General features: G+C 35.4%; 1 protein-coding gene across 7 annotated transcripts in view; it reads right to left on the reverse strand.

The window, feature by feature from the left end:
* Nucleotides 1-12616, reverse strand: part of Slf1 (SMC5-SMC6 complex localization factor 1) — an 82677-nt gene that overhangs the window by 46919 nt on the left and 23142 nt on the right. For 4 of the 7 annotated variants that reach the window (XM_029468203.1, XM_021180152.2, XM_029468204.1 and 1 more), the window contains 5 exons: nt 12474-12602; nt 11059-11202; nt 10007-10150; nt 7419-7553; nt 817-870 (listed from right to left, as the gene is read on the reverse strand). In XM_029468203.1, coding sequence (XP_029324063.1) covers nt 817-870; nt 7419-7553; nt 10007-10150; nt 11059-11202; nt 12474-12602 — 606 coding nt within the window. The remainder of the gene's footprint in view (nt 1-816; nt 871-7418; nt 7554-10006; nt 10151-11058; nt 11203-12473; nt 12603-12616) is intronic. The other 3 variants (XM_029468205.1, XM_029468206.1, XM_029468207.1) reach the window with 3 other exon arrangements.

Here is a 12616-nt window from a genome sequence, read left to right on the forward strand (position 1 = left end):
TGCAAAAATGTTATTAGCTGTTATATTATTATTCAGTAAGATAAAATATTCCTGTAAATAAAATCTTAAAGATAAAGTGCTTGCCTTCCAAACTTGAATATGTGAGTTTGATAACTGGAACCCATATTAAAAAAAAACAAAACAAACCACATAGTGGTTCATATTTTTAGTCTTAGTGCTAGGGAGGTAAAGGCATGTAGCTCTTTGGAGTTCATTTAGCAAGAACATACTTACAAGTTCAAGGCAATTGAGAAACCCCGCACCAAATACACAATACAGATCTGGATATAGTAAGAAATATGAAAGAATCACAAAACAATTCTATGGATTTATATAGATAACTGAAGTGTTTCAAAACACATTGCTCTTTGGTCAAAATATTTCTAACAATGGAAATATTAAACTTAGTAGGTTATATATGTGAATGTGTAGGTCTGAAAAAGTTATAATATTTAAATGTCATAATATGACATTTAAGTTTCAAAATTAAATGTTAAAAATTTCTAAAGACCACATGGAATAATGCAATCCATTTAAAAAAATGAATAGTGGTAAAGAAAATACAATACTTGGAAGTGATAAAACAAGCCTTTAACACAAAAGTAGTATTTATAAAAGTTGTAAAATATGAAAAAAGAATATATATTACACCAATAATAAATACCATGTACGTTTTTATTATTCTCAACACTATTGACAGCTGTGTTGAAAATATTTTGCAACAGGATAATGCTTCCCCACCCCATTTCTGTTACAAGCAATAAATAACCATTTTTGGGGGGGGGGGCAATCACCATCAAACTTCAAATGCCTTACCTCTACATTGTATACAGGCTGTTTATCTGCGCTAATGCAGCTGTATCGGACAGCCTATAAAATAACCATATAATTACATTTTAACAGTTTCAATTGAAAATATATTTCAGCTTACAATGCACAAAACCTTAGAAAGACATTCAAAACAGATTAGTAACTTTCAACACATCAGAATAATAGCATTCCCAAGAGCAGAACAATTCTATTGACTTCTTATATAAACTAACTTCCTTTCATTGTTTTTTTCCTAAGCATTTTTTTTTGGTGGGCATTTTCTTCATTTACATTTCAAATATTAACCCTTTTCCAGGTCTACTCTCTGGAAACCCTCTATCCCATCCTCCCTCCCCCTCCCTCTATGAGGATGCTCCCCAACCCAATCACCTACTCCCACCTTTCCGCCCTGGCATTCCCCTACACTTGGGCATCGAATTACCTCAGGCCCAAGGTACACACCTCCCACTCATGTCCAAGAAGGCCATAGTCAGCCACATGTAAGGCTGGAGACATTGATTACTCCATCTGTACTCTTTAGTTTAGTCCCTGTGAGCTTTGGGGGGTCTGGTTGGTTGATAATGATATTCTTCCTATGGGGTGGCAAACCACTTCAGCTCCTTCAGTCCTTCCTCTAACTCTTTCATTGGAAACACCATGCTTAGTCTAACAGTTGGCTGCAAGCATGCAGCTCTGTATCTGTCAGGTCAGGCTCTGGCAGAGCCTCTCAGGAGACAGCTATATCAGGCTCCTGACAGCAAGCACTTCTTGGCATGCTCAATAGTGTCTGGGTTTGGAAACTGTATGTGGGGAAGTCTCTGGATGGCCTTTCCTTCAGTCTTTGCTCCACACTTCGTCTCCATACTTCCTCCCTTGAGAATTTTGTTCCCTCTTCTAAGAAGGACTGAAGCATCCACACTTTGGTCTTCCTTCTTCTTGAGCTTCATGTGGTATGTGAATTGTAGATTTCGTATTCCTAGCTTTGGCACTAATATACATTTATCAGTGAGTGCATACCATCTGTGTCCTTTTGTGATTAGGTTACCTCAAGCAGGTTGATATTTTCTAGTTTCATTTGCCTGCAAATTTCATGAAGTCATTGATTGTTTTTAATAGCGGAGTAGTACTCCATTGTGTAAATGTACCATGCTTTCTATATCCATTTCTCTGTTGAAGGACATCTGGACTGTTAACAGCTTCTAGCTGTTATAAATGAGGCTGCTATAAATATACTAGAACATGTCCACACTTTGGTCTTCGTTCTTCTTGAGTTTCATGTGTTTTGCAAATTGTATCTTGTATCTTGGGTATTCTAAGTTTCTGGGCTAATATCCACTTATCAGTGAGTACATATCATGTGAGTTCTTTTGTGACTGGGTTACCTCACTCAGGATGATGCCCTCTAGGTCCATCCATTTGCCTAGGAATTTCATAAAGTCATTCTTTGAAATAGTGGAATAGTACTCCATTGTGTAAATGTACCACGTTTTCTGTATCCATTCCTCTGTTGAGGGACATCTGGGTTCTTTCCAGCTTCTGGCTAATATAAATAAGGCTGCTATGAACATAGTAAAGAATGTGTCCTTCTTAACAGTTGGAACATCTTCTGGATATATGCCCAGGAGAGGTATTGCGGGATCCTCCAGTAGTACTATGTCCAATTTTCTGAGGAACCACCAGAGTGATTTGCAGAGTGGTTGTACAAGTTTGCAATCCCACCAACAGTGGAGGAGTGTTCCTCTTTCTCCACATGGGACCAAAGCACCCATGGAAGGAGTTACAGAGACAAAGTTTGGAGTTGAGACGAAAGGATGGACCATCTAGTGACCGCCATACCCAGGGATCCATCCCATAATCAGCCTCCAAATGCTGACACCATTGCATACACCAGCAAGATTTTGCTGAAAGGACCCTGATATAGCTGTCTCTTGTGAGGCGATGCCTGGGCCTGGCAAACACAGAAGTGGATGCTCAAGGACAGCTATTGGATGGAACACAGGGCCCCCAATGGAGGAGCTAGAGAAAGTACCCAAGGAGCTAAAGGGGTCTGCAACCCTATACGTGGAACAACAATATGAACCAACCAGAACCCTAGAGCTCGTGTCTCTAGCTGCATATGTCTCAGAAGATGGCCTAGTCGGCCATCATTGGGAAGAGAAGCCCCTTGGTCTTGCAAACTTTATATGCCTCAGTACGGGGGAATACCAGGGCCAAGAAGTGGGAGTGGGTGGGTAGGGGAGTCGGGGGGAGGGTCTGGGGGACTTTTGGGATAGCATTTGAAATGTAAATGAAGAAAATACCTAAAAAAATGATAAAACATTATTCCTTGTTATATGTTGGAGATTTTTTGGGTGTATACCCATGAGTGATATAGCTGGGTCCTTAGGTAGTACTATGTTCAATTCTCTGTTGAATTCAATAAATAAATTCAATAAATAAATAAATAAATGTTCAATAAATAAAGTTTGTAATACCAAGGGGCCTCTCTTCCTAGTGATGGCTGACTAGGCCATCTTCTGCTACATGTGCAGCTAGAGATATGAGCTCTCGGGGTACTGGTTAGTTCAAATTGTTGAACTATGGGGTTGCAGACCCTTTCAGCTCCTTGGGTGCTTTCTCTAGCATAGAACATCCAAGATACAATTTGCAATACACAAGAAAATCAAGAAGAAGGAAGACCAATGGGTGGATACTTCATTCCTCCTTGGAATAGGGAACAAAATACCCATGAAAGGAGTTACAGAGACAAAGTTTGGAGCTAAGATGAAAGGAGACTATCTCACCTGAGGATCTATCCCATAATCAGCCACCAAACCCAGACACTATTGCATATGCCAGAAAGATTTTGTTGAAGGGACCCTGTTATAGCTGTCTCATTTGAGGCTATGCCAGTGCCTGGCAAATACAGAAGTGGATGCTCACAGTCATCTATAAGATGGAACACAGGGCCCCCAATGGAGAAGTTAGAGAATGTACCCCATTTTTTAATAGGATTATTTTATTCTCTGGCATCTATCTTCTTGATTTCTTTGTATATATTGGATATTTGCCCTCTATTGGATGTTGTTGTTGGCTGTTTTGTCTTATTGACAGTGTCCGTTGCCTTATAAAAACTTTGCATTTTATGTGGTACCATTTGTCTATTTTTGATCTTAGAGTATGAGCCATTGGTGTTGTTTGGGAAAATTTCCTCTGTGCCCCATGTGTTCGAGGCTCATACCCACTTTCTCTTCTATTAGTTTCACCATATCTAGTTGATCCACTTGGACTTGAGCTTTGTACAAGGAGATAAGAATGGATTGATTTGCATTATTCTATATTATGACCACCAGCTGAACCAGCACCCTTTACTTTTTGAAAATGCTGTCTTTTTCCAGATAGATTTAGCTTCCTTGTCAAAGATCAGGTAACCACAGGTGAGTGGGTTCATTTCTGGGTCTTCAGTTCTATTCCACTGATCTACCTACCTGCCACTGTAGCAATACCATGCTGTTTTTAATCACAAAGTGCTCTGTAGTACAGCTTAAGGTTAGGGATGGTGATTCCCCTAGAAGTTCTTTTATTTTTGAGAATAGTTTTCACTATCCTGTTTTTGTTGTTGTTGTTATTCCAAATGAATTTGAGAATTGTTCTAAGCCTATGAGAATTGAGTTGGAATTTTTATGGGAATTTCATTGAATCTATAGATTGCTTTTGGCAATATGGCCATTTTTACTATATTAATCCTGCCAATCCATGAGCATGGTAGATCGTTCCATCTTCTGAGAGCTTCTTGGCTCTCTTTCTTCAGAGACTAAAGTTCTTCTCATACAGATCTTTTGCTTGGAGTCACATCGATATTTTCCATTTGTTTATGACTATTGTGAAGGGTGTTGTTTCCCTAATTTCTTTCCCAGCCTGTTTATCCTTTGAATATAGAAAGGCTACTGATTTGTTTGAGTTAATTTTATACCCAGCCATTTTGCTAAGGTTGTTTTTCAGCTGTAGGAGTTCTCTGGTGGAATATTTGGGGTTACTTAAATATACTATCATATCATCTACAAATAGTGATATTTTGACTTCTTCCTTTCCAAATGGTGTCCTTTTCGTCTCCTTTTGTTGTCTAATTGCTCTGGCTAGGACTTCTAGTACTATATTTAATAGATAGGAAGAGAGTGGGCAGTCTTGTCTAATCTCTGATTTTAGTGGGATTGCTTCAAGTTTCTCTCCATTTAGATTAATGTTGACTACTAGTTTGTTGTTTATTGCTTTTACTATGTTTAGGTATGGGCCTTGAATTCCTGATCTTTCCAAGACTTTTATCATGAATGGGTGTTGAATTTTGTCAAATGCTTTCTCAGCAACTAATGAGATGATCATGTGTTTGTTTTCCTTTAAGTTTGTTTATAAACTAGATTGTGTTGATGTATTTCCACATATTGAACCATCTCTGCATCCCTGGGATGAAGCCTACTTGATCACTATGGATGATTGTTTTGATGTGTTTTTGAATTTGCTTTCCAAGAATTTTATTGAGTATTTTGCATCAATATTCATAAGGGAAATTGGTCTGAAGTTCTCTTTCTTTGTTGGGTCTTTGTGTGGTTTAGGTATAAACATACTTGTGGCTTCATAGAAGAAATCGCATAGTGTTCTTTCTGTTTCTATCTTGAGGAATAGTTTGAAGAGTATTGGTATTAGGTCTTCTTTGGAGGTCTGGTAGAATTCTGCCCTAAACCCATCTGGTCCTGGGCTTTTTTTGGTTGGGAGACTTTTAATCACTATTTCTTTAGGGGTTATAGACTGTTTAGATGATTTATCTGTTCCTGATTTAATTTTGGTACCTAGTATTTGTCTAAAAAATTGTCCATTTCATCCAGATATTCCGGTGTTTTTGAATATCCTGAAGATTTTTTGAATTTCCTCAGTTTCTGTTGTTATGTCTCCCTTTTCATTATTGGTTCTGTTAATTTGGATACTGTCTCTGTATACTCTGGTTAGTCTGGCTAGGGATTTGTCTATCTTGTTGATTTTCTCAAAGAACCAGCTCCTGGTTTGGTTGATTCTTTGTATAGTTCGTTTTGTTTCTACTTGGTTGATTTTAGCCCCGAGTTTGAATATTGCCTGCTGTCTACTCCTCTTGGGTGTATTTGCTTCTTTTAGTTCTAGGGATTTCAGGTGTCCTGTTAAGCTGCTAGTGTATGCTCTCTCCAGTTTCTTTTTTTGGGGGGGGCACTTAATACTTTGAGTTTTCCTCTCAACACTGCTTTTATTGTGTCCTGTAAGTTTTGGCAAATCATGCCTCCATTTTCATTCAATTCTACAAAGTCTTTACTTTCTTTACTTCTCCCTTGGCCAAGTTATCATTAAGTAGAGAGTTGTTTAGCTTCCATGTGTATGTGGGTTATGTGTTATTTTTGTTGTTATTGAAGACCAGCCTTAGTCTGTGGTGATCTGCTAAGATGCATGGGATTATTTCAATCTTGTATCTGTTGAGGCTTGTTTTAGGACCTACTATTTGGTCAATTTTGGAGAAGGTACCATGAGGTGCTGAAGAAGAAGATATATTCTTTTGTTTTAGAATGAAAGGTCTCATAGATATCTGTTAAATCCATTTGGTCCATAACTTTTGTTAGTTTCACTGCATCTCTGTTTAGTTTCTGTTTCCATGATCTGTCCACTGCCATGAGTGGGTTGTTGAAGTCTCCCACTATTATTGTGTGAGGTGTAATATGTGCTTTGAACTTTAGTAAAGTTTCTTTTACAAATGTGGGTGCCCTTGCATTTGCAGCATAGATGTTCAGAATTGAGAGTTCATCTTGGTAGATTTTTCCTTTGATGAGTATGAAGTGTCCTTCCTCATCTTTTTTGATAACTTTTGATTGAAAGTCAATTTTATTCGATATTACAATGGCTACTCCAGCTTGTTTCTTGGGACCATCTCCTGTCATTTTTACTTTAGAAATCTAAAGTTGTCCATTGTCCTTAGTATTTTAATACTTAAAAATATAAGGGAGAGATCATTTTCTATAAGAGTCTAGAGCTGCATCAAGTTTTCTCAATAATCACACATAAAAACTTTTAAAATATTTGTACTTGTAAATTTTCAGAAAAGATTATAGTGAAATATATATATATATATATATATATATATATATATATATAAAAGGTATCATCCTGATTCCACAAAGTTCTATAGAGATCCCCAATAAGCAAGACAATCGAAAACATTATGAAAAAAGTAATACACAAGGAAATACATAAATTGTCCTTGAAGCCATAAAATACAGTGAATTTTGTGACTAAAAAGAGTTATAAATTCCAAGAATGATAATTCTCTGGCTTGTACTCTGGAACTACAAAGGCTTTTAGAAAAACAGGGCACCCTACTTTAACAAGAAAAATGTAAATCATCTACTATCAAATTCTTTCATTAACCCATCAGAGATGCAAAGAGTCTAATGGAACAAACTAGATTGTTATAGATATCAGACTACAAGTATTCAGTCACACATCGTAGTAGTCGATAAAAACCAAGTTTCTGAATTAAAACAACCCCTAATTCAAACATACTTATCAGTCACTTAAATCTTAATGTAAAGAAAGAGTATTAATGTGATAACCTTTACCTGAGCTCTATATATGTCCCTGTATATCTGCTTCTTTAAGGCATTTTTTATTTCATTGAGATCCATAGTTGTCTTGACATCCTTGGTCTTTGATTCTTTGGTACCATCAGTAAGAAGAGAATTCTTCATTTCTTTCTGCATACATGTAAAGAACATACTGCTCTAAAAACAGTATTTAATACACATAAAAACACAAGACTACTGAAAAATCCACTAAAATTTTACAATATATTACTTGCTATTTAGAGGTGCGATTTCTTTGGATTGTTTTTGATCACAGGACCCTGTGAATGCCTGAGGGCTAGACCACTGAGCTACATCTTTAGCACCTAAAATATTCTTTCATTTGTACTTATCGTAAAATCTCAGTTGAAACACAAATTAATTTATGTTCTTTATACTTCTAATATACATAACCCAAAGGTAACTTTATATCCACTACTTAAGTCTACCTAGCATGTTTTCCTTGGCCCATAACATGAGTGAGGCATAGTTTTGTGCTTCATATCAGAAGTTTTCAACATCATGTATCACTAAGAAGCATTTGATTTTCAAGAACTTCAGGCTTTTGAATTTTGGATTTAGAAGGTACAATCTATATACCATATTCTGGGTTGGAATGTAAAACACAGTTATATTTTAAAAAAACCATATCTAAGAAAAATATGCTTTAAAAGAAAAAAATTTTATTATAAATAGTCCTGTATCCAACTAGTAAAAACAAACAAACAAACAAACAAAACCAAGAGTAGAAACAACATTCTCATTTGGAGATATTTTAAAAACTGCATGCAGATGTAGTTTAAGGTGGGGTTTTCCATTTTAAAAAACAGCCATAACAGTGCTTCTCCAAGAGCCTTCAGACACCAAACAAAAAGTCTAATACCAGACATGACAAGACCTCTTCTCAGTTGATGGCCAGGGCTGTCCCGGAGACTTCCAAAACATACAGCCTGCTTCTATTGCCCTTGGTTATCTGTATCCTCCAAGAGATGGATGGTAAATCCCTACTGTTGAAGACATACTTCAGAAATTTTATGCAGGTTTCAAAATGAGGGAGGAAATCAATAGTCCTATCCAGCTATGAGACCTATGAACCACATCAACAAACAACATGCCACAATAATCTTAAGGATGTAGTAGTAGCACACATACTATGGTAGGAAGCAACAATTCAACAAGAGGAATACTATGCCTGGTACTAGAAATGTAAATAACTACTTAGTGCTGGTGAAGTCAGGGTAATTAGAGAAGAATCTATACTTTTAATTTACTAAGTCAGCATAATATCTACAGCAATTTTATACCCTCACACAATGGTAGTTTTCACCTCTTACCAAGGAAATCTCTTTGCAACAGAGAGACACCACTACAGAAAACCACATACAATCAATATGCAGAGTTGTAGATTCCAGTCCCATCACCTACAAAACCTACCTAAGGCTCAGGGGACTTAGAGGAAGAGGAGCTGAAAAGATTTTAGAGCCGGGATGTACTGGCTAGTTTTGTGTCAACTTGACACAGCTGGAGTTATCACAGAGAAAGGAGCTTCAGTTGAGGAAATACCTCCATGAGATCCAGCTGTAAGGCATTTTCTCAATTAGTGATCAAGGGGGAAAGGCTCCTTGTGGGTGGGACCATCTCTGGGCTGATAAGTCTTGGGTTCTATAAGAGAGCAGACTGAGCAAGCCAGGGGAAGCAAGCCAGTAAAGAACATCCCTCCATGGCTTCTGCATCAGCTCCTGCTTTCTGACCTGCTTGAGTTCCAGTCCTGACTTCCTTCAGTGATGAACAGCAGTATGGAAGTGTAAGCTGAATAAACCCTTTCCTCCCCAACTTGCTTCTTGGTCATGTTTGTGCAGGAATAGAAACTCTGACTAATACATGGGGGATCAGGGAGTTTATGTGAGACTGTGTATCCTAGTAGTATCAGAAGATACGCCCATAAACTTTACCAACATGACTGCCTAAACATGACTGGAACAAGGGAAACACACCAATGGTATGCCAAACTGGATAGGGGAAACCTCCCCAGGCCAAATCACACATCGCCCAGTGCCAAAATCTGAGTCCTAAAAGCATACATGCAATAAGTAACATTCTATGGAAGAGGTTATATCTAGGAATATATATACATACATACATATATATATATATATATATATATGTATATATATATGTGAAATAATTAGTGAAAATGAGTGTTATTAACTTGAAGGAGAATTGGGAGAGGCAAATGACAGTGTTTGGAGACAGAAAAAGAAAGGAAAAATGTTTCTATAATTTGAAAATTATTTAAAATGTTAAAAAAGAAATTCACTCCTCTTCCAGATTTCTTTTCCTTTTGTTTAATTTATGAAAAAAAAAGCAGCTTAATTTGAGAATCATGATTAGCCCAAATTTCCATATATATTCATATAAAACTATTTTACTACAGATAGTTAATTATAAATACTAAGTATAAATACTAAACTAAACCAAGAGTTGTTCTTAAGTATATAGAATTTAATACAGCACACAACCTTACTAATCAGATTACCTGCCTAGGTTATGAAGAAAAACAAAAGTCAAATATGCTATAATCTCACCTGGTCTCTGTAATGCCCACGCCTTTTAAACATACTTCTAATTGTATCATGGGCATCATCAGTTTTGCAATAACCTTCTTTTTTGTTCTGTTTCCTCAAAATGTAACTCCTTTGGATATTTTTATTCTTTTTCTTAGTTTCTTTCTGTATTTTGACCACAATTAAACAAACCAGAAAATGAATTAAATGTTACAAAATCCAATAGATTAAAACAGGGGGCTTTGCAAATACAATATGAGTATGATTATAACATATTAATCAACAGAGCTCTGCTCTATGCAACAGGCATAGTTTGTCCACTTGCAAGTGTGTTTACAGTAGCAAAAACGAAATAAAAAAACATAAACATTTGGGAAAACAGCCAAGCATCATGGAGAACAAGTAACATACATTGTCCTTATGATCAATAACTTCATTACTAGGAATACATGCTCAGCCAAAGAAACCCCTCAACATTTGTACCAAGAGTCACACAAGAGAATATTCACTGCACACTGCAGAACTGTTTGATAATTTCAAATAGCCAATCAAAACAAAACAAACAACAGTCTAACCCATCCCCTCAAAACAAACAAACAAGCAAACAAACAAACACCCCAAAAGAAACCCAAATGCTTATGAACACAAAACTGGATGAAGTTTAAAAGTGTAACACAGTCAAACATCAAAACATGTATGTGAGGGAAATGTCTACGAATAACTGACCTATATATATTCATTAACAGTCATAGCTAACTACTGTTTGGAATTCATCTAATTGGAAAAACTAAAATGAAATACAAGGAGAATTAACATAAATTCTAAAGTAAGGAATACTTCTGGGTAAAATGGAAAAGATATAGTTAGGAAATGACACAGAGATGGCTTAACAGTTACTAAGACTGATTCTCTCCCAGGCAAAATGAGTTCATAGACATTTTTTTCCTTCAAAAACAAACTACATAAATGTGTTATACCACTTTGATACATGTGCTTTGCAAGATCTACTGTATTTGGTAAATTTAGAAAGGATCTACAAAATAAAATGAATATTTTAATTTGTGAAATTTTACCTGATTCTCAATTCCATGTCTTCTGAGTGTATTTCTCTTTTTAACAGATCTTATATATTTTCTGAAGTCTTTGAATTTTTTTTTGTGAAGTTCACTCAGAACAAATCTATTACTAACATTTTTATTATGATTTTCCATTTTATTCTGCATGTATATAAAAATAATTATACTCTTGGTTATATTTAGTATAGCTTCACCACAACTAATAGAGGTCATAATAAAAAAAAATTCAGGAAAGTAGGTTTATAAAACACACATGAGATTAAACTTAAAATGTAAAGTGAATTTTAATACATCATTCTTATACAAAACAGACCAGAAAACATATGCATTATTTTGCCACATTTTATATGTACTAAGTTACCAGATGTACTTACTAATTTAATCCTGAGTATAGAGTATTACAAACTATTTTTAGATATGAAAAATTTGTTAGTTGTATGTATATTCTCCTATATTTATTTTAATAATTTCTTTATCTTTTAGAAAAAATATATTTTTCTGTTTAATTAAAAACAGAATCAACTGTGGTAACTTCCTTAGTTTACACACTTTTGATACATGTAAAAACTGTTCATATGAAGTTAGATTGCACAAATCAGACACATCAATTTAAAAATTCTCTTATGAAACTTGCAAACATGATCACAGAAGGAAGTCTAAAAGGGCACACAAATATCACTGTATTCAGGAAGACGTGGAGCAAAACTGATAAAGTATTTTAATTCTATAAAGTTTTAGCCAATTATGTCATGTTTGTCTTTTTAAGAAACTGGGGAATTAAAAAACTTTCAAATTTCCTACCATGAATACAGTGAGTTTCAATTTACACATAAAAATCTTTCAGTTACACTATTAACTACTGAGTTCTGACTTGATAAACTAACAAAATAAACATATTAAACATAGCATGAAATGAACATTTGCTTTTCTACACTAGAACTAATATTACTTTTGCTGTTGTTTATCACTAATGTCTGAAATATTGTTCAAGAGCTGCAGTCTTCCTGCTTTTTTTTTTTTCTGTCGTCTGGTTTTTCAAGTGAATTCAGAATAATTTGCTTTACACTTTTTGTTCTATGCATGCAAACTCCATATTTGACTTTATATTGCTTATGAACAGTGCTCACAGCTGAGGAAACACTCTATAAGGCACATGCTACATTAAGCATACAAACGTTTCAAATAATTAGCATGTGCTGAGAATATAGCATATGTGAGGAACTGTACATTTATGGCACATATAAATTATTTCAAAGGGTCCTAAAACATAGACCTACACAAATTTTCCATTCTACTCAATTCACAGTCTAACAATGTAGGTTGACATGCAGCTTTCAGATCTCAAACAGGCTCTCTTCTATAATTCTTTAGGAAAAAAATAATCAGAGAATTTCTAGCTCACAAAATTTTACCTGAGTTCTATACATGTTTTCTCCAGCACCTTTCATTTCAAGAAATTCCACGTCATTTCTTTTTTCTTGATTGTTGTATTTGGTCCAATCAGAACTGATTTGGGAATCTTCATCATTCTGAATTTCTTTCTGTATGTGATAAA

The sequence above is a fragment of the Mus caroli genome, chromosome 13 (assembly GCF_900094665.2).
Source record: "Mus caroli chromosome 13, CAROLI_EIJ_v1.1, whole genome shotgun sequence".
Lineage (NCBI taxonomy): Eukaryota > Metazoa > Chordata > Mammalia > Rodentia > Muridae > Mus > Mus caroli.